Source organism: Lolium perenne, chromosome 7 (genome assembly GCF_019359855.2).
Source record: "Lolium perenne isolate Kyuss_39 chromosome 7, Kyuss_2.0, whole genome shotgun sequence".
Taxonomy (NCBI): domain Eukaryota; kingdom Viridiplantae; phylum Streptophyta; class Magnoliopsida; order Poales; family Poaceae; genus Lolium; species Lolium perenne.
Genome location: NC_067250.2, coordinates 4,488,288 through 4,515,042, shown reverse-complemented (window position 1 = coordinate 4,515,042; position 26,755 = coordinate 4,488,288). Strand labels below are relative to the sequence as shown.

Here is a 26,755-nt window from a genome sequence, read left to right as displayed (position 1 = left end):
GTGCAAAAAAGAAAAAGCAACATCTCGTAAAAGGCTATTTTGCAGGACCAAAAATTGTCCTTTTTTACATAAGTCACAAAAAATATCATTTTTTCGCGAAATGTTGTGTGTGGACATATAATGTCCGGATGTACAGCTAGATTTTTTTGACGAAAATAAACACGACACATAAAACACGAATAGGAATTTCCATTAATATATGCATTTGGACATTTGCATGTTATATGTAGCGAACACCAACCAATGAAAACTAAATTTGAATTCCAACCGAATAAGATGGCGAAATGAGTCGTACTATACGCATTTGGAAGAACATCGATCTAGAGGGGAAATTGTGCAACTAAATTACCGTGGCTGCTGGTGTCGTAGGGAGATACTGTGGGTGCTTTTGAGACGGTGGGGATATCTCGAGCCAACGCCGGAGGGAACATGCCTGAAAGCACAAGCAGGGCGCAGAGGCCGAATGGCAAGTATTTTGAAATGTGTGCTAGCCGGGTACGCTCCCCGCGAGCGCCAGAAATCTACCGGGTTCCGGAGGTGCTCCTCGCTGCCGACAAGGGCGCGTACCAGCCGAGGTTCCTGTCCCTCGGGCCGTACCACCATGGCGGCACTGCCACTGCCACGGAGGAAATGCGGCGCAATGACGGGGAGAAGCCGGGGAACCTAGCCTACGCGGTCCAGGGCGGCGGGCCGCCGGTGGTGGAGTACATGAAGGCCATCGCGTCCGTCCAGGCCGACGCCAGGAGCCGCTACGAGGGGGGCGTCGACATGGAGTGGGACGCCTTCTGCAGGATGCTGCTGCTCGACGCCTTCCAGCTCGTCACCCTGCTCGAATACCTCGGCTTCCACGACGACGACCACCCATCAGGAGCAGCGGAAACAGAAACAGGAGGAAGCCCTGAGCAGGAGGATTGCACGCCAAGAACCAGCGTTCTGAGCAGCATCGGGCATGACCTGATGATGCTGGAGAACCAGATACCCTTCTTCGTCGCTCAGAAGATGTACGGCTTGCGTCACGGCGATGACGGAAGCGGAATCGCCGAGCTAGCCTGGAGAACCATCAGGCGCATCATGTGCGACGTCCCGTCGGCGGCGGCCAATCCTCCACCGGCGGAGAAATGCCAGCACTTGGTCCATCTGTGCCACGCTTACCTGAAGCCAAGCAACCTCGGTTGCAGTTGCAGCAGAGGCGCATGTGCCGGCGAGCACGGGAGATTCCGGCGAGCCACCGAGTATCACGAGGCCGGCGTCAGGTTCCGGCAGCTGTGCAGCGAGGACGGGGGCGAGCAGTGCCCCTTGCTGGACGTGGCCTTCTCGAACGGGGCGCTGCGCGCGGATGGCGCGGCACAGGATCGACGAGACGACCAACTATGTCCTCCGCAACGTGCTCGTGTACCTGGAGACGGCGACGAGCGGCGCCACCGGCTACGTGGCGGCGTACGTGGTGTTCATGTCGCAGCTGCTGGGCGGCCCGGAGGACGTGGCCCTGCTGTCGCGGCGTGGGCGACGACGCCGAGGTGTGCGCGCTCTTCCGGGGGCTGGCGCAGGGGCTCGTCTTCGACCCGTCCGGCGACCACTACCTCAGGACTGTGGGGGTGAAGCTGCAGGCCTACAACCGGTCGCGCGTCAACCGGTGGGGCGCCTGGGTCATCCAGCACCGCCTCGGCAACCCCTGGCTCGCCGCCGCCTGGGTCTTCGGCGCCATGGCCGTGCTGGGCACCATCCTTCAGACCGTCGTCGCTCTTCTCCAATACCTGGATTCTCAAACACCTACGCGCACCGTCGGAACCTAGGTTCCTGCCAGTCTTAGACCCACTTCTTGTAAGATTCTACTTATGCATAAGCCGGTTTATGGGTTTCGGTGGGGAAAACTGTGGTGGTAGAAGCTCCTTGAAATTGTGTAATGCATGTAATACCCTCGAATTTGATATATGCTCTAACTATGTACCAAAATTTATGCCAAACTCTCCCAGAATTTTATAGCATACACAAGTTGCCCAGAATTTCAAACAGATGGATTATGTAAGAAATAGTAATGCTAAGGTTCAAGACAGTTCATGTAAGCAATATAAAGAAATTCCAGAGAAGAATTGACATCACAGGTAACAGCAGAAATTCGAGCTACTGGTTGGGAGCATCTCTTCAAGAAATTTGAGACTGCGAGGTCGACATCATCCGGCCGAAGTAGTTTACAGATTGGGGAAGACGAGCTCAACCTGGCTGCTGCGGGGAGGACGAGGTTGTCGGGCAATCCCGTTGATCTTGTTTCTTCTACTCATTTCATCTGACCCCTTGCGCTAGATACAACCATTATTATGTTGATCTTTTTCCGCATCAAAATATCTCATGCAATTCAGCTGTAAGATAAATGTTTTCAGAAGCTACACCCTCCATTACTTGTAATTTATATACCACCACCCGTCTAGTTTGTTTCCTCCATGCTTAATGAGCCATAAAATCTTTTTGTACCGCCAACATGCAAGTACAAGAAAATACAAGAAAAAATAACTTATATATGATCATCAACCGAGTGTTTGCCTCGATTTTTTAAAAGTGAATGTCAGCACCTTCCTCTCAAGCACATACTGCAAACAAAAGCGGGGCAAGAGAAATAAAATAAAAAGAGATATGTTAGCCTGAGAATATGAGACATCCGAAAGAGAACGCTTAGTGTGATATTAAGAACTAAGTGATGCCCTGACGTGTCACCACAATACCTCTGACCAGTGGCGGAGCTAGCCCGGTCGCTGAGCCTGGGCAAGGTTTAGATGCCACTCTTTTGATCAAGATTTGACCCAAGAAAACCTTGTTTAAGCTAGCTCTTTCTAGCAGAACTCAGAGGAGATTAGCAGCTGAAGCGCGAGCAGCCGCCCAGGCATGCCGGGCTGAAGCTCCGCCACTGCCGCCTCTGACTACCATGCATGTGCCGGAGGGGCGCACCTACATGACCGCACTACACACGTATTTGGGGGGGGGGGGGGTCAAATGCACATTATGCTGCTTACAGGGGCCATTGGGGATAATCTAGGCCAATTAGGAGGTAAACAACACACATTATTCAGTTCATAGAAGTAATTCAACATAGGAGGGCCATGGTCCCAACTCACCTCCCTTAGCTCTCGTCCCTGCATAGTCCTCTCCTTGGTAGAATCCACTCATCCACGTGAGAACTACGACGCCTCGACATATGACATAGCCCCCAATCATGCGAAGTCCATCATCCCCATGTAAACTTTATGCTAAGTTGCGCTACCAGACTTTGCAGTTGCATCTACTCGTTGTAAGAAATATCAGATTTTCTTTTTTGATATTTCATTTTCTTAGAATCAGTGAGACAGAATTTTAAATTGTAGCATTATGATAATAAATAGTTATGTGCAAATTCCTTTTGTGGGGGCACACCACCTTTCTAAACATGGGTGCTAACTCGATGTCACCTGCCGGCGAAGGTCCACACGGTCCGCTGAAAATAGATCGTCGGTAAACATCCCAATAATTACACCTATGACCAAAGGACTGTTTCATTTTATTAACTCACATATGGAATAGTTTAGTTGATCTTCAAAATACAATCGTAGAACAATAACTAGGACCATACATCTTTCTTCATCTGCTCATTTCATCCAATCACTTGCGCTAGATAAAAACCAGGGGTGAAGCAACACATGTCCCAAACATGATCATGGCTCATCTATGTTTTGTCGAAAAGGATGTGCATTGTTGGTGCATCCTACTAGGGAGGTCCTATTCAATGCCTGCTCGAGTGTGTGGTGGGCTAGGCCTAACAATGATATCCTCACCTCTTCATATTTGTCATTGCGACTACGTGCCTCCACTGCTGGCCATACCGCCTGTTGTCGCAGCCCGTGGTGCCTCTGCGCAAGCATCAACATGATAACTTACGCAAGGTACGTCAAATAGGGTTTACAATGTCACTGTCATTAACTAACCAGCATCACATTTTTCAGCCCAGCCCACCCATCTACTTCCATGTCGCTCCACTATTGGTTATGAACCTCCATGCTCGGATAGTTGAGCAACATAAATGTCATCAGCGACCACACACCCACCACGGCCTAGAGTTCATATATTAACAGCGATCAAGTCTGATCTCTCACCATGTTTCACGAGACGCAATTAGCATCTTGTTTATCCTTTCTATGGTGTGACCACAACATAATACAGCGAAGAAAAAAAATTATATATTTAACCAGCAATCGAATAGGTTTTACGTATATTTCAAGCTTATGGATGATCAACACCTCGGTCGCTCTGAAATATAAGTTCGCTTGAGAATAAGCGGCATCGGGAAGGGCACACATGGCTCGAACCTGTCAACTCGTCATGTAATTTCCCCACAAGCCATCTTGATGCTTCCGGCCACCACACACACTCAAGCGGCCGTAGCTCCTAGCAGTTTCACGTGATTGTCACTTTCTCCCTCATGGCTTCCCCTTATTGGTATTTTCCTTCGATAGGCTTTACGGGATGTGGTCATCGTTATGTCGTCTACACATTATTTTGACGGTATTGCTAATTCTCATTCAACTCATAGACCGTATGATTAAATCGTGATTCATACAAGCGTGAGCTGCAACATGAATTGTAACTCGAATTTTCTTGTTGGATTGCTTCATGATTTGTGTGAATCATTAATTACAGCGTGGATTATATCCGAGACGTGAGCTAAGAATTAAGAACTAGTCACTCTTTTCTTTTAACACCAATGGCTCTCGAGGCAGAGGTACTTGGGCCACTTGCTCTATTAAAGATTCAAATTTATTTTTTTGAAAAAAATCATGTCCTTAAATTTGTGCTACGTACACAAAGGTTGAAACAGTAGCACCGTAAATTTATTTTGAGGTGACACGTCCCCACTACTCTCCTTCTCCTCTCAGCTCCATCCCTCTCCATAAAATTCATTGGTTAAACATCTCAGGGTTGAAAATGAAGAAATGATAAACTTTATTTTAATAAATCAGAAAATCAGTTTGATGATCGAAAATAGTACAACCAAGGACCATAGAGGCAACCACATTGATCTTTCCTTTTCAACTCGTTTCATCCCATGGCTTATGGTGGATACATCCATCATTATGTTGATCTTCTTTCCGCGTCAAAATATCTCATTAAGTTCAGCTAAGATAAATGTTCTGAGAAGCTACACCCTCCATGATTTGTAATTTATATACAACCACCGGTCGAGTTTGTTTACTCCATGCTTAATGAGCAATGAAATCTTATTGTACTGCCAACATGCGAGTACGAGCAAATACGGGAAAAACAACTTATATATGACCATCAACCAAGTGGTTGCCTCAATTGCTTTTAAGTGACCGTCAGCACCTTCCTCGCATACACACCCTGCATATAGAACCAACGCAAGAGAAAGGAAATAAAGAGATATATGTTAGCTTGAGAATAGGAGACATCTGGAAGAGAAAGCTTAGTTTGACAGTAAGGACTGGTATCACAGTGTTTCATGCCCTGCCGTGTTCTCAAATGCATCGGACCACCATGCATCTGCCGGAGGGGTGCAGCTACATGCTCCTACTACACACACAGCTCTAGCTAGGGATGGAGCCAGAAATGATATTTAAAGTGGGCCAAATGCACATTATGATGCTTGGAGGGCGCCATTAAGGTAAATTTGTGGCAATTAGGAGGTAAACAACACACATAGTGAGTGGTTTTCACAGAAATAATTCAGCATATGGGGGCCATGGCCTCAACTTGAGTCCCCTTAGCTCCGTTCAAGCCCTCTCTTTGTGTAGGATCGACGTGAGAACTGACACGCCTCGACATATGACACAACCGCCAACCACGTGAAGTCCTCCTTGAGGGCGCTCGAGGCAAAGTCCATCATCCCCATGTAACCTTTCTCCCCCAAAGTTCTTGGCGATTAGTAAGTGGGGTTTGCTTCCGTATAACCTTCCTCCCCCAAAGTCGATCATTAAGGGTAGGTGGGCAGGGCAAGGCCTAACAATGGTGCCCTCTTCTTCTTCATCGACATTGCGGTCTCGTGCCTCCACCGCTGGCAAGGCCGCCTGTTGCCTCCACCCGCGGTGCCTCTAGGCATGAGCATCAGTATGAAAACTAACACAACATGCAACAAATAGGGCTTTCCATCCCATGCTACACTAGCTTATCAGCAAGCATCACATTCTTCAACCCAACCCACCTATTTATTTCCATGTCGCTCCACACTATTGGTTATAAATATCATTATGTAGATTATCCGTGATCATGAAGTTGAGCAAGCTAAATGTCCTCAGCAACCACACCCACCATGCATGACATAGAGTTCATATATTACAAACGATCAAGTTTGCTCTTTCACCGTGCTTCACGAGACATTAAGTACCTTGTTTATCCTATCAATGGGTGTGAGCACAAAAAATAGAGGGAAAACAGTTCATATATATGACCAGCAATCGAATAGGTTTTATGTATGTTTCAAGCTTATGGATGATCAACACATCTGTCGCTCTGAAATATAAGTTCGCTTGAGAATAAGCGGCATCGGGAAGGGCACACATGGTTCGAACCTGTCAACTCGTCATGTAATTTCCCCACAAGCCATCTTGATGCTTCCGGCCACCACACACACTCAGCGGCCGTAGCTCCTAGCAGTTTCACGTGCGTGTCACTTTCTCCCTCACGGCTTCTCCTTATTGGTATTTTCCTTCGATAGGCTTTACGGGACGTGGTCATCATTATGTCGTCTACACATTATTTTGAAGGTATTGCTAATTCTCATTCAACTCATCGACTGTATGATTAAATCGTGATTCATGCTACCGTGAGCTGCAACATGAATTGTAACTCGGATTTGCTTGTTGGATTGCTTCGTGATTCGTGTGCATCATTAGTTACGGCGTGGATTATATCCGAGACGTGAGCTAAGAATTAAGAAGTAGTCACACTTTTCTTTTAACACTGTTGGCGCTCGAGGCAGAGGTACTTGGGCCACTTGCTCTATTGAAGATTCAAATGTATTTTTCTGATAAAAAATTATGTCCTTAAATTTGTGGTACGTACACAAAGGTTGAAACAGTAGCACCGTAAATTTATTTTGAGGTGACGCGTCCCCACCACTCTCCTTCTCCTCTCAGCTCCATCTCTTTCCGTAAAATTCATTGGTTAAACATCTCAGGGTTGAAAATGAAGAAATGATAAACTTCATTTTAATAAATCAGAAAATCAGTTTGGTGATCGAAATTATTACAACCAAGGACCATAGAGGCAACCACATTGATCTTTCTTTTTTCTACTCGTTTCATCCCACGGCTTATGCTGGATACATCCATCATTATGTTGATCTTCTTTCCGCGTCAAAATATCTCATTAAGTTCAGCTAAGATAAATGTTCTTAGAAGCTACACCCTCCATGATTTGTAATTTACATACAACCACCGGTCGAGTTTGTTTCCTCCATGCTTAATGAGCCATACAATATTTTTGTATGGCCAACATGCGAGTACAAGCAAATACGGGAAAAAACATCTTATATATGACCATCAACCGAGTGGTTACCTCAATTGTTTTAAAGGTAATATCAGCACCTTCCTCGCATACATACCCTGCAAATAGAAGCAACTCAAGAGAAAGGAAATAAAGAGATATATGCTAGCTTGAGAATAGGAGACATCTGGAAGAGAAAGCTTAGTTTGACAGTAAGGAGTGGTATCACACTGTTTCATGCCATGGCGTGTTATCAAAATGCATGGGACCACCATGCATCTCCCGGAGGGGTGCAGCTACATGATCCTACTACACACACAGCTCTAGCTAGGGATGGAACCAGAAATGATATTTTAAGTGGGCCAAATGCACATTATGATGCTTGGAGGGCGCCATTAATGTAAATTTGTGGCAGTTAGGAGGTAAACAACACACGTAGTGAGTGGTTTTCACAGAAATAATTCAGCATACGGGGGCCATGGCCTCAACTTGCCTCCCCTTAGCTCCGTCCTAGCCCTCTCTTTGTGTAGGATTGACGTGAGAACTGACACGCCTCGACATATGACACAACCGCCAACCACATGAAGTCCTCCTTGAGGGCGCTCGAGGCAAAGTCCATCATCCCCATGTAACCTTCCTCCCCCAAAGCTCTTGGCGATTAGTAAGTGGGGTTTGCTTCTGTATAACCTTCCTCCCCCAAAGTCGATCATTAAGGGTAGGTGGACAGGGCAAGGCCTAACAATGGTGCCCTCTTCTTCTTCATCGACATTGCGGCCTCGTGCCTCCACCGCTGGCAAGGCCGCCTGTTGCCTCCACCCGCGGTGCCTCCAGGCATGAGCATCAGTATGAAAACTAACACAACATGCAACAAATAGGGTTTTCCATCCCAAGCTACACTAGCTTATCAGCAAGCATCACATTCTTCAACCCAACTCACCCATTTATTTCCATGTCGCTCCACACTATTGGTTATAAACATCATTATGTAGAATTATCCGTGATCATGCAGTTGAGCAAGATAAATGTCCTCAACGACCACACCCACCATGACATAGAGTTCATATATTACAAACGATCAAGTTTCCTCTCTCACCATGCTTCACAAGACATTTTGTACCTTGTTTATCCTATCAATGGGTGTGAGCACAAAATATAGAGGGGAAAAAGTTCATATATATGACCAGCAATCAAATAGGTTTTATGTATGTTTCAAGCTTATGGATGATCAACACCTCTGTCGCTCGGAAATATAAGTTCACTTGAGAATAAGCGGCATCGGGAAGGGCACACATGGTTCGAACATGTCAACTCGTCACGTAATTTCCCCACAAGCCATCATGATGCTTCCGGCCACCACACATACTCGGCGGCCGTAGCTCCTGGCAGTTTCACGTGATTATCTCTTTCTCCCTCATGGCTTCCCCTTATTGGTATTTTCCTTCGATAGGATTTACGGGACGTGGTCATCGTTATGTCGTCTACACATTATTTTTACGGTATTGCTAATTCTCATTCAACTCATAGACCGTATGATCAAATCGTGATTCATGCTAGCGTGAGCTGCAACATGAATTGTAACTCGGATTTGCTTGTTGGATTGCTTCGTGATTCGCGTGAATCATTAGTTAGAGCGTGGATTATATATATCCGAGAGGTGAGCTAAGAATTAAGAACTAGTCACACTTTTCTTTTAACACCGTTGGCGCTCGAGGTAGAGGTACTTGGGCCACTTGCTCTAATGAAGATTCAAATGTATTGTTTTAAAAGAAAAAAAATCATGTCCTTAAATTTGTGGTACGTACACAAAGGTTGAAACAGTAGCAACGTAAATTTGTTTTGAGGTGACGCGTCCCCACCACTCTCCTTCTCCTCTCAGCTCCATCCCTTTTTGTAAAATTCATTGGTTAAACATCTCAGGGTTGAAAATGAAGAAATGATAAACTTCATTTTAATAAATCAGAAAATCAGTTTGGTGATCGAAAATAGTACAACCGAGAACCATAGAGGCCACCAGATTGATCTTTCTTTTTCTACTCGTTTCATCCCACGACTTATGTTGGATACATCCACATTGTGTTGATCTTCTTTCCGCGTCAAAATATCTCATTAAGTTCAGCTAAGATAAATGTTCTTAGAAGCTACACCCTCCATGATTTGTAATTTATATACAACCACCGAACCAGTTTGTTTCCTCCATGCTTAATGAGCCATGAAATCTTTTTGTACTGCCAACATGCGAGTACGAGCACATACGGGAAAAACAACTTATATATGACCATCAACCAAGTGGTTGCCTCAATTGCTTTAAAGTGAATGTTGGCACCTTCCTCGCATGCACCAACTGCAAATAGAAGCAATGCAAGAGAAAAGAAATAAAGAGATATATGTTAGCTTTAGAATAGGAGACATCTGGAAGAGAAAGCTTAGTTTGACAATAAGGAGTGGTATCACACTGTTTCATGCACTGGCGTGTTATCAAAATGCCTCTGAGCACCACGGATGTGCCGGAGGGGCACAGCAACATGCTCGTACTACACACATAGCTCTGGGGATGGAGCCATGAATTATATTTAAATGGGGTATGATGCTTGGAGGGCACATTGAAGGCTAATGTGTGCCAATTAGGAGGTAAACAACACACGTTATTGAGTGGTTTTCACAGAAATAATTCAGCATACGGGGGCCACGGCCCCAACTCGCCACACGTTAGCTTTGTCCCTGCATAGCCCTCTCCATGTGTAGGATCAACGTGAGAACTGACACCGCTCGACATATGACACAGCCCACAACCACGCGAAGTCCTCCTTGCGGGCGCTGAGGCAAAAATCATCATCCCTAGGTATACTTGCTGGGTTGTGCTATCAGACTTTGCAGTTTCATTCGCTCATTGTAAGAAATATCTGGTTTTCCTTTTTAATATTTGTTTTCTTAGAATCGGCGAGATAGGAATTTTAAGTCGTAGCATTATGCTAATAAATAGTGATTGCGAAAATTCCTTTTGTGGGGTGGGGGCACACCACCTTTCTAAACAAGGATGCTAAGTGACAAAATGCATTGTGGCGGATGGCGCCATCGCTCATGCACCAACATGAACTTTTGCCGGACAATAACTGGTCATCGGTGGAGATGCCTAAGAGATGAAGTTCAGCGACTACAAGCAACAGGTGCAGGGTGAGGTCTCAGTGTCACAAGTAGAAGCATCTATTGCTACAGGTTTCATCAAACAACATTACCTTCTCCTCGCCTCCTGTCGGTGCTGATGCGGATCTACCCCGCCTCTGTGGCCTTCGGGCCATGGGGTTGCGGTTGATCGCGGCCCTCGTCGGCGGGAGGGCTCCACTCCCTGTTTTATGGGCTCCGTTTTCTGTTTTAGGTCAAAGTTTGTAAGGGCGGCGCTCAGGTGGTGGTGGCACCGCCTCGTGCAATAAGGTCTCCCCGGCTTCAACCCCATCTCGGTGGCAACGTCGAGAGGCTTGTGGGATTGGTGTCGTCTTCAAGGTTTTCGTCTGGCTGTGGGGATCTTAGGATCGTCAAGGAGCATCAGCGGCAGTTCATCCTTCTTCTTCGTCTTCTGAACGGATGTGGTCTTCTTGACTCGTTCGACGACTTCCCGTCCGCAACCAACAACGTCAAGCCGACTCAGGGAGGAGCGGCAGCGGCGGCGCGCCGTCGACACGGTCTGGAGGTTGAAGATGAAGGGCTTCTCAAGGATCTCGTTGTAATTTTTGTTTTTCTTGGGGTGTTTTGTATTGTTCGTTGTTTCTTTTAATGCTAGTGTCCTATTCGCAAAACAAAAGCTAGTTGATCGAATGATAACCACTGGATTATTATAATTTGATTGATATCCTAGTTTAATTTAGGTGCATTTAGTGAGATCAAAATCCTGCTCGGTCCAACAAGAGCACATCCAAGCCTTGCAAGGATTCTTCTCGCTCGGAGTTTTGCGAGGATAGTTCGCGCTGATCTTGACCTGCTAGTCAGGCCATAGGAGAGTGGTCATGTCAGTTCCGGCTCCTGGAGACATTTGTTTGCTTATTTCCACCATTTAGTTGTCCCTTAGCTCTAGCATTTATACATTTTATTTCCACCATTTAGTTGTCCCTTAGCTCTAGCATTTATACATTTTATGTTGTTAACTATGTTCTCGAAGATTAGTAAGTGGGGTTTGCTTATGTATAACCTTCCTCCCCAAAAGTCATTAAGGGTACGTGGGATAGGCCTAACAATTGTGTCCTCGTCTTCCTCATCGACATTACAACCGCGTGCCTCCACCGCTGGCAAGGCCGCATGCCGCCTCCACCCGTGGTGTCAATATGGTTTACCATCCCATTATCAGTAGCTTATCAGCATCACATTCTTCAGCCCAACTCACCAATTTATTTCCATGTCGCTCCACTATTGGTTATAAACATCATTACGTAGAATTCTCCGTGCTCGTGAAGTTGAGCAAGATAATTGTCCTCAGCGACCACACCCACCATGACCTAGTGTGCATATATTACCAGCGATCAAGTCCGCTCTCTCACCATGCTTCACGAGACATTCGGTACCTTGTTTATCCTATCTATGGGTGTGAGCACAAAACAATACAGGAAGAAAGTATATATACATGACCATCAACAGAGTAGGTATTATCTATGTGACTATGTTTCAGATTCCTGGAGATCAGCACCTCTCTCTCTCTTTGAAAGAGATGTTAGCTTGAGAATAAGCGGCATCGGGAAGAGAACACATGCTTTGAACTTTGAACCCGTTAATTACTACTGCATCTTTCAGTGTGCTCACTCGCCATCTTGGTGCCTCCGGCCACTAAGCGTGTTCAGTGGCCATAGGTCCTACGTGTTTCGCGTGCTAGCCACCTTCGCCCTCATGTCCTCATGTCCTCACCCTCATGGTATTTCCCTTGGATAAGCTTTACATGACCGAGGATGCGAATCGGCCAATCTGGTCATGAACCTGGCTCTAAGGCCGCAAAGGCCAATTTAAGAGACCATGGACTCAGAGGCTGGGTGTAATTGGTATCTTTTGATATTAATATATTCCCTTTATCGAAAAAATAGACCATGGACTGATCCACTGGAATAAGTTAGCGGCCTGGTCGACCCAAACTCCTGCTTTGATCTTCAACTTAAAACTAACTAGAGCGTGTACGTCGTGCGGCAATCTAAATCTTCATTTCCTGTCGTGTTATGCGTAGTTGAAGCTAGCTAGCTATTACCCGCATAACAAAAACTAACTAGCTATTGGATCCATCAAGGTGCTTGCTTAGCTAATACTCGAAATGTAAGACGTTGTAGTACACTGTTTTAGTAGTCTTAAACGTCTTATAATTTGGTACGGAAGGAGTAGATGCACATCACGGCGAGTTCGTCATCGCGTCAAAACTGTACGTGCGCGCCGCCGGATACTAGACTATATATGCAATACTTACAAATGTTAACTAAGCTAGCTTCTCTAAGAGTCATCATAAACACATGCCATGTCGATGATGGCAAGCAGGAGGCAGCACCGCCGACGCGATTACAACATTATTGCTGCCTACTGTGAGATACCGGCTAAGTTGGGTCGACCCTGCTAGCCCATTGTCCCAAATTTTCTTCAAGGCCGGCCTACATGGCCCATTGGGCCTTGATATTTTTTGGCTGGGTGAGTGACGACCCAACGGGCCGGCTTGATCTATCACTATAAAAAAACTATTGTTTCTGCTGGGTCCTAAGAAATTCGTTAGGATTGACTTTGTTGCAAGCCCGGAGTGAGTAGCTAATGGGGGGGGGTTGCTTTACACCGACCTGCTCGGTGGGGAGCGAACAGCCGCACACCCCCCCGGCCGTTGTTGGGCCCGACCCACGATCCTGACTGGCTGTTTTCAGTCCGCTGATCCGACGTGGCTTGCTGGGCCTGGCCCAACAGCATCAGGTAAACGTTTTTCTTTTTTCGTTTCTTTTCTTTCTGTTAATTTTTTATAATTTGAATATTTTAAAAAATAAAAATTATCGAAATCTGAACTTTTAAATTTTAAAATAGAGCATTTATGATTTGGCAAATTTATTAAGTTTTCGCTTTTTTTTTTTAAATTTGAACAATTTTCAAATTCGAACAAATTTAAAATTTGAACAATTTTAAGTTTGAACAGTTTTAAGTTTGAACAATTTTCTAATATGAACAATTTTTAAGTTTAAACAATTTTCAAAATTGAACAATTTTTTAATTTGAACAATTTTCAAATTTGAACATTTTTAAGCAAATTTTAAATTTGAACATTTTTCAAATTTGAACAAATTATAAATTTGATTTTTAAAATTTAAACAGTTTAATTTTTCGGAATTTGAAAAAAGAAAGAAAATAAATATAAAAGAAATATAAACAGAAAATAAAAGAAAACAGAAAAACAAGCAAAAAAGAAAGAAAACGGATAAACAGAAAACGAAAATGGGCCGGGCCCTATACCCGACCAGGGTGGATTCACCGCTAATGGGTCCTGCCAATGTTGAGCCCTGACAAAATCACGCCCATCAGCACTATTTCTCACACACTTATTTTTCGTGTCAGCGGAGCCCATTGAGCAAGTCTTCTCTGGCATATGCCATCATCGATAGGTCACTACTTATAATCTGTCAGAGTACTACATTAGTGTTGTGGCGTACCATTGACAGGACAACGTACATGTATTTTACGCATGTTGAGATTTTAGCCGGACTCTGCGGTTGCCCGGTATGATCCGGTCGATGCTCCGGACCTCTGGGTACTTTCACTGCTGACAACTAGATTACGTCAGTAAAATGTCAGTAGTAAGTTAATATCTCAGTTATCTAAAAACATATGCTCGAGCGGTGGGAAAAATACGCGCGAGGAGGCCTGAAGAAATATGAAATATGTGTAAACACTACTGATGGGTGCCTAAATAGAGTGGTCTCTAGTAGATTTTCAAAGAAAAAAATCATATGAGGTACTGAAAAATTATGATTCTAATAATTCATTCACCAACAATGAGAAGTTCACAATCAAATTAGTACTTCATTACCAACTAGTAACAATTGTTCACACGCAACATAAATATATAGTTCACACGAAACAAACTACTACCCCTGTCCTGGTTGCGCGTATCTATCCTGGATCGTCATTTTGACCAATATAATATACATTATACCAAAAAATATCATTAGAAAGTAGAACATCTAAACTTTCTAACTGTAATAGAACAAGTTCACATGCAACTCGTTAAGATCTTGAAACCCATGCAAGACAAGTTCATAGCAACTAGTTTAAATCATGGAACCCATGCACATCACAGAGGTGTTATAGACAAGCAAAGCTTGTTAAGTTCAACGATGTAGCTGAAGACGCGTATTGCATTCTCTTGGATTCCTTGGACCTTAAACTACTTTCTGATGGCCTCGATTCCTCCATCCGCAAGTGGTCACATGGAGAAACCAGCTCGAGCATTATGTTTGTGTTGCAAGAATTTGACCTATTCAATCAAGTGTTAATCAATCAACCATCCATAGAAAAAACCAAAAGGAATTACACTATTAAATTCAGATGATGCGCACCTGATTACCTATGGAGGTGATCTCCTCCCACAATGTGTTCGGGCCTCGGCCTTCAGGATGTGGCGACGGGACAAGGTACAGAGACGGAAGAACATAGCGGAGGCCGGTGGGATTAAATGAGCGGGGACATGATCTAGACATCGAGTAGTAGCACCTGGCCTCAGCGCTGAAGCCCCAAGCATTGCCGCCGAATTCGAGTGTGGTCGCAGCGGCGAAGCCCTAACATCTCGAGCGCGGTCCCGAGCTACCAGGGTGACTCATCTATCTCTCCTTTCTCATGGAGCGGACGGTGCTCACGAGTCCCACACTCTCCGTTTGCAGGAATGGGGCGGTGGCGTAGGGCGGCTGCGGCGCGAGAACAACGTCAACAGCAGTGAGTGTGTTTCTTTGGAGATTAGAGGATCAACAGTGAGGGCGTGGCCACGGTTGCATATTTGGGCATGCAATATTCCACTATCGGGCGGAGTGCCTCTGTCCACACAGATTTCTATCTGCACATTTGACGAAGATTATATTAATATGAACTGTTAAGTTGCTTTTAGTTGGCCAAATCGCGTGGTTGTAATTGTATCATGTAACTCTGTGTAAGTGTTGTGGGGTGCGTTTAGAAAAAATTCATGTTTGCTCTATATATGTTTTATTATTGTTATTATCTTTACTATTAAATTGAAAAGCGACCGTGGTACGTCGTGGTCGTTTTTCAATTTGGCCCCTGACAAACTTAGAAATTCAACCCGAAGTACATGTTGACTTGTGTCTAGGCCGTTGAGCAGTGCCACCCCCGGCAGAAACACGGCGGAGCAGGACGGAGGGAGCAGGGCTGCAGCGAGATCCGGGCGGTGCGGGATCTTTCCGGCGGCAGCAGGTTACCAGGCCGTCAGCAGGAGACCCAGATCCCGGGCTGTGAAGGATCTTTCCGGCAGAGGTCGGCGGGAGACCCAGATCCTGGGCGGTGTGGGATCTGTCCGGCGGCGGCAGGTTACCCGGTCGTCGATGGGAGGCTCAGAAAGAACGTGGCAGTACACGGATACACGGATGCTGAGGGAGAGCAGCGGGGGAAGCGGTTGATGCGGGTCGCGGCTTGGGGAATGGGGATCTTCCGGCGGTGGGGAACAGGGGATTGGGGTAGCGCTTGTCTACTGAACATGCTCGTGCACGAAAAAAACGACGACCAGGAGGTGGGCTTAGTTGGTCGGCTGGCCAGACCTTTCTGCCATGGAGGGAGGGAGATGGGCTCATGGGCATGCTGGCGAGCGAGAGAAGAGGCATCCTTCGGCCTGCTGAGGGAGATAGCGGGCGTGCCGCGAGGTGAGCCAAAGAGGACGGGCATGGACTGCTTCTGCTAGGGCGAGCAAGAAGAGAGAGACATACGGTTTGCTGCTGCTACTCACTTCGGTTCGTTCGAGATCAAATTCCAGGGAAACTGAAAGATACGGATAATACTTGCTGAATTTTTTCTTTGCTGAAGTTCTACTGATTGCTAGCAGAATTTACGGCCAAGCCAATGGATTGGATATAGAGTCGAATCACCGGTCAACAAAAGACACAAGGTTTTGTCAAGAAAATAAACGAGGTTTGTTTTTGCTTGTTTTTTCAGAAGGGAGATGTACAGATCATCAGTGTGGTTGGGTTCGAAGTTTATTTATACAGGCAAAGGTAATTTACCGGGTGAACCAGCAGCTTATTAGCATGCACGGAAAGAATAGGTGATAAAAATGGTTAGATGAAAATATAACTTATAAGTATGAGTTGTTTAACCATATTGTGCTAAAAATGTTAGGTACAAAGGAAAATAGCATATACTCCCTAAAAATATCCCATGTGAAATTGTGAGTTCAATAAAATACGATTTTGAATTCGAAATTGTAAAGATAAAGACAACAAAGCAAAAACCAGCAAACGAGCGGGCATATTGCCAATCCGCGGCAATATTGCCTTGCTATTTAAAAAAAAACATATAAGTCAATATTTGTTCTTCTTACGCAGCAACAGCAACGCGCGGGCATAGAGCTAGTTATTACTATTACTACTACTATAGGTAGTGTAGACTTATGTTTCATGATACACACAGGGTAAAACACCATAAACCTTTTTTAAGGTGACATGTCCCAACGTGGTATTCGCTCCATGATTAAATAAATTTATACCTTACAACAAGGTCTATTACGACAAATAAATTTTGTCGCCTTCACTGAGGAACAACGATTGCCCTGATGCTTACAATCTTCACTAGGTAATCAGAAACATATTTATTAGTTTTTAGGCACTTTACATTTTGAGACAGAGGGAGTGTAATTTATTTTACTTTTATGTTTTTTTGTACTACTGTAGATGGTTATCAAAAGACCGGTGAATTTTTTGCAAAAGTAAGAGCATCCCCACTCGTTGGCGCTCCCCACGCCCAAATCCGGCGAAATTTTCGTCCGGATTGGAGGAAGATTTGGCGTGGGGAGTAGTAGTTTCCCAGCCGCGTGCCCAGGCGAAGTCGACGATGCGAATTTAAAAAACGGAAACTTGACAAACTACGGCTAAAAACGGGTGAATATAGACTAAATTTAATGATATTTATTACATTACGGGAGGAGTTCATACATAGAGGCCGAATTCGACTATATTTCGAATTCGGCTAGGGGAATTCAAACGCTAATTTTAAAACACGGCGCTCTACATGCCGAAATGGCGGTAGAACACCGTGTAGTCGCCGCCGTCGTCGTCGGAGCCGTCGTCGTTGGCCTTCGGCTGCGCGGCTTTGGCTGCTGCTGCCACGGCCGCGTCTCCCCACCCGGGGATGGCTTGTACCGATCGTCGTCGGAGGACTCGAGGTCGACGACGGGGACGGCGACGCCGGATGGAGGTGTCGCGGGACGGCGGTACCGCGCGACATCGTCGTTGGCGGGTGGAGCGGCGCGGGCGGCGAGTTGGCGTGCGGCGGCCGGGTCCGGCGGCCGCCGCTGCTCCGCCTCTGGCGCTCCCGATCGCGCCTGGCCCGATTGATGCGGCGTCGTCCGCGCGCTTCTCCTCCTCCATGTCGTGCAGCGACCTGGCGATCGCCTCCGCCATCGCGGCGTCCTCCGCGCGCTTCGCCTCCTCCTCGGCGAGCTGGCTTGCGGCGGCCTCTTTCTTCGTCTTCTTCCGGCCGCTCTGCGGCGCGGAAGCTCGTTCTCGGATGACGAGGGCGCCGGCTGCTGCGCCCTCGGTCGCCGGCGGAGACGCCGGCTCCTTCTTGACGTGCACCGGCGTCGAAGGCGACGTCGCCTCCTCCTCTTCACCGGCGCCAAGGATGACCTTGACGCCGATCCGAAGACGACGAGCCGGCAGCCATGCGCCGTGGCTGCCGACGCTTCCCCGACGGCGGCTCGCCGATGCCCTCGATGCCGATAGAGGGGGCATCGTGAGCACCGGGAAGTTGCCGCCCTCGATGTGCGCGATAACGTTCGCCAACGTCCTTTCCGGCGCGCTCCACCACCGTCGGCGGCCCGCGGCGTTGTTGCGCGCAGCGGAGGCGGCGGGCCGTCGTAGGCCGCCAGCTCCGCTCCCACCGGAGGAAGTAGGAGTTCCACCGCGTGTAGTTCTCGGGGTGCTCCCGCAGGTCGGCGCGCTCCTCGTCGGTCATCGTCATCCTCGCCTCCTCGATGGCGACGTCGAGGGCATGGCCCCGCGGCGGCGGCGGGATTGGAACGCCGCCAGCACTTAGCCGCCAGCCGCCTCCGGGAGGCCTCGTGTCCGGCGGGTAGGGGTACCCCGCCTGGTGGAGGAGGTGCCCCTCCCACGCGTGGAGCGACCGGCGGGGGAAGCCGTTGTTGGCTGCGCCGTCGTCGTCGTAGAACGCCATCTTGAGAGTAGAGGGAGAGTGGAGGGAGAGTGGAGCACGGGGTACGCCTCGCGGCGAGTGGACCGGCGTATATAGGCATGGCTGGCGCGGGGATTAAATGCCGCGTGGATTGCGACGCGTCCGCGGCGAGCTGACCGGCGGCAGCCTTTAGTGCGCGCGGAAGACGATGCGTGCGCGGATGACGACGCCATGATGTCGCCGCGTGGCCGGCGAATGCAGACCGGCGGCAGGCCTTTACAGCGCGCGGAAGACGATGCGATGAGGACGACGATCGGTTTCTCTCGCCGACAAGTTGGGGCCACCAGACGCGCGGGAAGTTTCCTCGCCGTTTCGCGCGCTTTCGTTTCGTCCGGAGTCCCCGAGCGCTCCCCGGGGGGCCGGGGATGTCGTGGGATCGCCGGATGAATTTAGGCCCAAATCCGGACGAAAACGAGGAACCGGGGGCGCGACTGGGCCGAATTACGCCGTCCGGATGGAAAAAACGCTCGCCGGGGGCCTGTTCGGGGGGACGAGTGGAGTGGAGATGCTCTAAAGAAATCTCTGCCCTCACTCCATCCTTCTCAGCTCCCTCCGTCTCTCCGCCTTCTTGCTCTCCCGCGCGCCTCAGCGGCTCAACGCGATGGCCGCGGCTTCGACTGAGCCGCTCCCCGGCGGCGAAGTGGCGGCGAACGGAGACGCGGGGGTGGGAGTCAGCGGCGGCGGCGACGACGACCTGCGCGAGCTCCCGGACCATGCGCTGCAGGGGATGCTGCAGCGCATGCAGCGGGGCGTCGACGGGGGCATCGCATCCCGCCTCCCCGACGGCGGCAGGATATACCGCCTCAGGCTCCTCGCCATCCGCCGAGAGCTCGAGCGCCGCCAAGCCGCTGCTGCGCTCTCGGCACCGGCACCGCCCCCGCCGTCGTCGTCCTCACAGAGCCTGCCACCGCGCCAAGGCGAGCACACGGTGAGAGGTTCTTTCTCTCCATTTCCTGGCCGCGGCCTAGTTTTCTCCGGTGTGGGATTTGGTCCGCCTGGCCTCTGTTCGACGGAATGCCTGCAAGCCACTGCCATTCCAGACCGGTTGGTTCAGTGCTGCTACTTTCCAAGAGTGCTAAACTAGCACAGCAACAGCGATATCACTGAAAAAAATAAACAATCCAAAGTAGTACAAGTTATATACCCTTATGCCCTACTACCCAGCTTTCCTCTTTCTGCTAAAACACAGAGCACATACACTCCGAACCTGCTACTTATTCTGTGGCAAAGTAGCAGCTCTTCTTCCATGAACAGATAATGTAACCGTGGGACTACATACCTCTGTAGCCTAATCATACGCTCTCTTGCAGGAAGGTGTCCGATGTGAACCGGTTGTGCACTCAAGCTGTACGGAATCATCCGGTATGGGATTGAATTATGTTATAGCTTGAAATTTTGTACGTAGTACAAAGCTATTGTTCTTACTATCGTCCACTACTCTCATGACACACTTTAATTAACATCAATTCTTGTTAGTTGGCAACATGTCAGAAAAGAAAAGTTGTTTGTTGGTCAATTCTGGAGATCCACATATGTTTTTACCCATGTACGTGTTGTGCTTGCTCATTGTTCGTAAATGCTTCACTAAATGCTTTTACTTGCCGGAGTGACAATTTTGAATGGTTGTTTTGGGATTCTTATTCCTTTCCATCAATGATTACTTATTTAAGTGTTTTTACCATGTTTATTAACTGATTTTTTATCCATCTCTTTTGTTTATATTATCTCTTAAGAAATGGGTTTCCATGCTGCCCATCATTTTATCGTTCTATTACAGACTGATAACTACTGTGTCATATAGTCATATGGATATATACACATACATATAGCACGAAGGCAGCAAGCTGAAGTCAAAAACACAAAAAGTGTTTTCAAATTTACTCCTTGGATCTATGACCTTTCTCATTAGAGATAATTAGGGAACACAAGTGGCACTATAATTATTTTATAATTCAAAAGGTAGAAAACCTGATTAGGTGTATTGTCACTTATCAGATCATATTCTTTCGTTTCATAATACCTTTTTTAAAACTTTTTTTTGGTTTCGAAATACTTTGACCATTTATCCAACATAGATTTCTCTTTTAATGTCTCCTGCCAAAAAAAGAGGTTCCTATTATAATGTTGCTCATTAACTTCAGATTTTTATTTTTCCTTGCCACTTCTTGATTTTGCAAATTATATCATAGTTCATGAGATTGACACGGCTACATGCAATTGACAGATATACAAGAGACGTCTTCCTTGCCTGCTCAGGTGCTAGTTATCTGCTTCCTCAATTTTTTTTGTTTAACTGAATGTGTCCAGTAAGGATCTCTTTTAGTATTTCTGACCTTCCCTGGCATCATTAATTTGTGCTGTTAGAAATTATGTATGTTTTGCAATTTGTGCAAGAGATGATTTGGTAGAACATTTTAGGAAATCATGTGAAGTTGAACAAGCAGTGCTCTTTTCCTTTAATCGCTGTCTTGGCTGAAATGAGGATGTATGTCTTGCAGATTTCGATAAGTTGCAAAGCTTTTCCACTTGTACAGAGGAATAGAAATGTTAAGTTCTTTTTATAAATACATGACAGAAGAGCTGGGTTACCAAATTTGTAGAGTTGACATTTATGGTGAACAGTTGTTTGCATTGATCTTATCAGATAGAGACAGCTGCATGTCCATCAGAGCCACTGCCGGATGTGCACCTCATCAAAACAGGGCCCTTCGAAGACTCACCGTTGCCAGCTCCTGAAGCTGCTGGTGATTTGGAGACCACACCACTCTCCGGCGACGACCCCTTCTTCACCATCATCATGTCCAGATCACAAGTTCAGAAGAAGTTTCAGCTGGTAGGAGGCAACCCCAATGTCTCCAAAACCTCAATAGTTAGCAAGAATGGCTCGTAAGTATCATTACCATGTTCCTTTCTGTCCAGTGCATTCCAGGTCGCTTCCACAAGCACCTCCCCAAGGCGTGCACAGCCGCCACCCTCATCTGCCGTGGGAAGTCATGGCCCATGAGCTACCGCGGTGACCTGAAGGTGAAAAAGCTTGATGCAGATTGGATGGACTTCGCTGTCGACAACCAGCTGCAGGTCAACGACGCTTGTGTCTTCGAGCTGGTGACTAGCACCAAAGAGGAGGTGGTGTTCCATATGCAGATACTCCGCGGCGGCCTACCGGAGGAGATCATCTCCAAGGGTGCCACCGCAAACAAGCCCATTATAGTGGACTAGAGGTAGAGTAAGGAATAGCTTCTTCTCGGACGGGGCACATGAGACCAGGAGCTTTTGCGCGGCATCAAAACCTCAAATCCTTGCATGGTCAGCTTATTTTTGGCCAGTTTAGTGGTAGAATGGTTTTGGAAGGTATGCATTTTGGATTCTGACCTTGTAATTACCCAGAACAATTTCCAATGATATCGGGTATTTGTCTCCTTTTGGGGGCCAAAAGGAAAATTCTTAATTATCTGCATAATAATTCAGCTTTTTCTTGTATTGTTGGGGTTTTTGTCTGGCAAGAGACACCTTTCACTTGAAGCGTTGATTGTGTGATATTGACTTCAAATGAACAAAGGGAAATGCGGGCTCAAGAGTAAATATCGTTATAGTACTATAAAACACGTGCTGGTTGCTTATAAGTTATGAAGAGAGTTTCAGGCATTTTCAAGTGGTAAAATTTGCTTCATCTCCTGACTGCATGACGTCTTGGGGCTTTGGACTTGATGACTCAAGAAGAGTGTAGAAAAGATTTGCGCTATATCCGTTCATTAGGCTACGCTTTGCTTATGATGGTGTGTGTCATTATGGTCATCGAGTAGCAATGGAAAAATAGATTAAACTAGATTTATAGTGCGCCATAGCGCACGATCCCGTGTGCCCCGTGTATAAGCGAGAAAATGCTAATAATCTTTTTAGGTATTACAAATAATTGCGAATCACAGTAAATTATAAACATAGAAACAAACGAACCTTGAAATAGGAGAAATATATATTATACTACCTCTGGCCATAAATAGATGACAAAAATTTATCTAAATTTGAATGTATCTAGCCACGATTTAGTGTATAGATACATTCGAATTTGAATAAATCTTTGGCATCTATTTATGGACGGAGGGAGTAGCAATTAACAGTTGTTTGTGTGATAGCAACAAAAGCATGGAAGCAATGCTAAAATCATCATCTACATAGTGCATTGTCGCAACAAGGTCTTTAAATCTCAAAACGAAAAGAAAATGTAAATCTAATTAGGGTTTGCATCACCAAGATCTAAAACCGCTGCAAATGAAAAGCTAAATGAACCAATACTTAATTAGGAGTTAAACGAAAGAGACAAACAAAAGTAGAAGATTAATTCATGTTAAATGCAATAAAGTTGCACTCATGTACCTTGGTGAAGCATTTAATAGAAATAATCCGATCATTGAAACCGGCTTCATTTTCCCCCTTCCCATCTCTCCCTCTGCTATAGGACCTTGAGGGTCGACCTCCATCGGCCGGGCCGATCTGAGACCCTCTCCGCCGGAATAGTCGGACGGAGTTGGTCAAAGATGGGCGTCGGAGTAGGTAGGTTTAGGTTTAGCTGCGGATCTAGTCTAGTTTTAGGTTTTACCCTTGTGGAGTTTGGCGTCATGCCCTTGGGGCCTTGGCCATGGTGGAGCTCGGGCTGCTCCCGGTGGCCTGTGGTGGTGTGGTGGCTGGGGGTGCTCCGTTGGTGGGAGCCGGAGGCGGACGGCGGCAGCGCTACCACAACCCCCCAAATAAAGCTCAACTGCCTATCTCTCGATCTAGGCGGAGCTGGGCCGGATCTTCTTCTTCCTGGTCACCATGGTGGTGGAAAAGAGGAGGAGATCCACGTCGGTGCCGTGGTTGACAGATCTACGGACGGGCGTCCTGGAGCAGGATTTCTTCTCCGAGCGCAACACGTGGCGACCAAGCTTATCGCCGTGATCTTCGGTCAACAAGGTGACCCATCCTCAACCTCCGATTTGGAGGCCCTCCGATCTAACTGCTGGTGCTCGACGCCTTTAGAAGCCCAAGTGGTTCGTCCGCGGTCTCCTGGAGGTTGCCAACGGCTGGATATTCTCGCAGGAGTAGGGTTTTCGGGCATATAGATCTCTGAGCTCAGTGGAGACGCCTCGAGATCGCCGACGTGCGGTGCCAGAGGCACCAAGGTCCTTGATTGCTTTTCTAGTTTTATTTCCATGGTGCTTTGTGCAATTTGTAGGGTCTCTTCTTCAAATAGTATGTTCTCTAGGGCAAGAGATAACAAGGGACCTTACTGTAATTTGTAGCTGCCATGTGTGATTTAATGAAAGTTGCTCCGCTGGGTCGTTGACCCCGTCTTGTGTTAAAAAAAGATAGAAATAATCCTTTTTCATCTTCTCTAAATTTTTCAAGGACGGCACCCGCATCATTAAGCCTAAATCCTAGGTGTTTAATGTTAAGAAGAAGATTATTCCTTGTTAAAAAAAAGAAGAGTGTTCCAAATTTTGTCAACGTGGTCTTGTCCACCAAAGTAGTTAAGAGAAACGATATGAAGCACTTATCCTGTGAAGCTTCAGCCGTTGTTTATTTGGTATAATGATGATAAAAAGTTAAGTGCTAATACTCCCTCTGGCTAAAAATATGTGTCTTAACTTTATCAAGATATAGATGTATCTCTAACTAAAATGCATCTAGATATATCCATATCCACACAAAAGTGAGACATCTATTTTTAAACGCAGGGAGTATGATCATTCATTTCTTAGGCTTTACAAAATGATGTCGCTAGGATGAAACTTGGATGAAGCACAAGATAGGGACAACAATATTTACATAATCTGTCTCTGGGCATTGTCGCAACATGGTCTTCAGAGGCTGCGACACAAAGGAACCGTGGATGTAATAGGTTCTTTCACCACCAAAATGAAACACCACTACAAAGGAAACGAGGTCGTAATAGGTGCTCGCACCATAAAAAAGCGGCGCCATAAATGAGAAGATAAATTAATAAGCAGGTAAAAGCGAGGTGGATGAAATAAAATTTAAGAAAGTGTACCTCAGTTGTAGATTCTTCTTATATGTGAAACAATGACAACTCACGTGAAAAAATCTGTTAACTATGAAAAGGCAAACTTAATAAACAAAAGTTAGTTGTAATCAGTTTAGAATATATGAAAATATGGTTTTTTTCATGGTCAATTAATGGGGGACTTAACTGTAGGGACCTTGAAATTTACATCAGTGGTTGGACTTATTGTCTTAACAATTCCCTTATTTGCTCGGTAATGGCCTTATGATCAATCACTACGGGTGTAATTACACATGATTATGGCTGCGTCTATCTATGGCTCCTCTCTAGAAGAAACAAAAAAAAAATCCATGTACTTCACTAATTATGACAACCAAATAGATGAAGACACAATTTGACTAAATACTTACTCCCTTAAGTTACTCGCTTTCACTTTACTTGCTCTACTGGAAGTCTGGCACTAGCTAGTTTACTTGTAGTATCTACTTTCAACACTTCATTGTTTCTAGTTAGTAGTAAAAACAACCTTACATACTCTAGTACATTGCTTTGCACGAAAGGTCACATAAGTGGCTTATAGGGTCTTAGAGAATAGATAGTTTACATTCAGCTCCTCGTGGGTTCGACACTCAAATACTTATCGAATTGTACTATGGGGATTCCCTACATCTAGGGACTATCAGTCACGTCGTCATCGCGTGGAGGCCCCCGTTGCCTTGCTCCCTTGCCGCCGCATCCTTGCCGCAACCGCCTTGCCACAGCACGAGAACCTGCTCGAGGAGTTCGGTAAGGACATGTGCACGAGGAGATCGTCGGTGTGGTGACCCTGCATACCACTGCATGTTGTAGTATGTCAGTCGTTGATATAACATTCATGGAGTACCAATCCGCAAATATTACATCCCTCAGAGTAGTACAACAGAACATAGCAGGTCCATAACTCATTCATTTATTATTACAAGCCAAATATAGATGTCATCTCATAGTTCCTTTTGGGTCCTAAGAGGAGTACTCCTGGGTTCAAGGTGAACCCGACTCAACTTACAATATAGAAGTCTTACTAAATTATACATTTATTCTCCTCGAGCAGTTAAGTACTAAGTGTTCGCACTGCTCGGATACTACTACTATCAGGTAGATCTATGCTTGTTCTCCTCCGGAACCCTCCCCGGTTCCGTAGACGATGAGGTAGTTTACTCCTTCTATACCTCCGGAGAGGTCTGGTTCTTCATAGCAGATGTCATCTGCTCCGTCTTGGTTGTCGTTGTCCTCCTCAAGTTGATTTAGATAATCTAAGCAGGGGATTTAAGAGTGGTATGAGTACGAGCGTACTCAACAAGTTCATTATAGAAAAGAGGTGTTTACTGCACTAGCTACAATATCAGACCAGAAAGTCTAATATCAATGCAGGTTTTGTCAATCATTTCTTCAAAGGTTGCTTTTATTCAGAAGAACTATGTCCGTCAGCCTTCACCGGTTTACTAGAACTTCATGGAATTCCTTTCCGGCAGCGTTCGCAGTTCCAAATCCCGGAACAGGGAGTGGCATGTCAAGATTCATTACACTCTGCAGAGGTGTGTTGCTTTACCCATAAGAGATCTTAACCTTGGTGCCAACCGGGCAGCTTTCCCGTCCACACTTTCTTTGGTGTAAGGCCCGGTATAAGGTCATAGCCAATCATATTCCTCCGCTACTTCATACACCCACCCTTTGTTGCAAACCCCGACCCTGGGTCCTCGCCGGTGCTCTTATACCAATTAAGGACGGCCCCCGACCACGACAACAATCTGGGATCGAACCAAACTCCTTCGCCGGTAGATGCAACCCATCATAGACCGCAATACCGTGGGGACTTTATTGGGACCCCCACCCTACAACCTGCTCCTCGGG

The 26,755-nt window shown here is 46.4% G+C and overlaps 2 protein-coding genes across 3 annotated transcripts; both read left to right on the top strand.

Annotated features, from left to right (window-relative positions):
• The first annotated feature begins 480 nt into the window (after positions 1-480).
• LOC127311627 (uncharacterized) lies at positions 481-1,793 on the top strand. Its single transcript, XM_071823342.1, has 2 exons — positions 481-1,379; positions 1,460-1,793. The coding sequence occupies exons 1-2, from the start codon at positions 481-483 to the stop codon at positions 1,791-1,793; spliced, it is 1,233 nt and encodes a 410-aa protein (XP_071679443.1).
• Positions 1,794-19,370: 17,577 nt separating this feature from the next.
• Positions 19,371-22,315, top strand: LOC127311628 (uncharacterized). Of its 2 annotated transcripts, none has more exons than XM_051342082.2 (5): positions 19,371-19,792; positions 20,175-20,226; positions 21,089-21,120; positions 21,509-21,750; positions 21,908-22,315. In XM_051342082.2, the coding sequence occupies exons 1-5, from the start codon at positions 19,466-19,468 to the stop codon at positions 21,975-21,977; spliced, it is 723 nt and encodes a 240-aa protein (XP_051198042.1). In that variant the 5' UTR covers positions 19,371-19,465; the 3' UTR covers positions 21,978-22,315. The 2 variants fall into 2 exon arrangements, with proteins under 2 accessions (XP_051198042.1, XP_051198041.1); XM_051342081.1 differs by having other exon boundaries at positions 19,374-19,792; positions 21,509-21,697; positions 21,784-22,315.
• Positions 22,316-26,755: the final 4,440 nt, after the last annotated feature.

Bases quoted from the DNA above. Each gene is read 5' to 3' on its own strand.
- LOC127311628 (XM_051342081.1), top strand. From the start codon at position 19,466: ATGGCCGCGGCTTCGACTGAGCCGCTCCCCGGCGGCGAAGTGGCGGCG. The intron at 19,793-20,174 runs GTGAGAGGTTCT...GCTCTCTTGCAG, and splicing joins CGCGCCAAGGCGAGCACACG to GAAGGTGTCCGATGTGAACC. The intron at 20,227-21,088 runs GTATGGGATTGA...TGCAATTGACAG, and splicing joins AAGCTGTACGGAATCATCCG to ATATACAAGAGACGTCTTCC.
- LOC127311627 (XM_071823342.1), top strand. From the start codon at position 481: ATGTGTGCTAGCCGGGTACGCTCCCCGCGAGCGCCAGAAATCTACCGG. The intron at 1,380-1,459 runs GCAACGTGCTCG...TTCATGTCGCAG, and splicing joins GACGACCAACTATGTCCTCC to CTGCTGGGCGGCCCGGAGGA.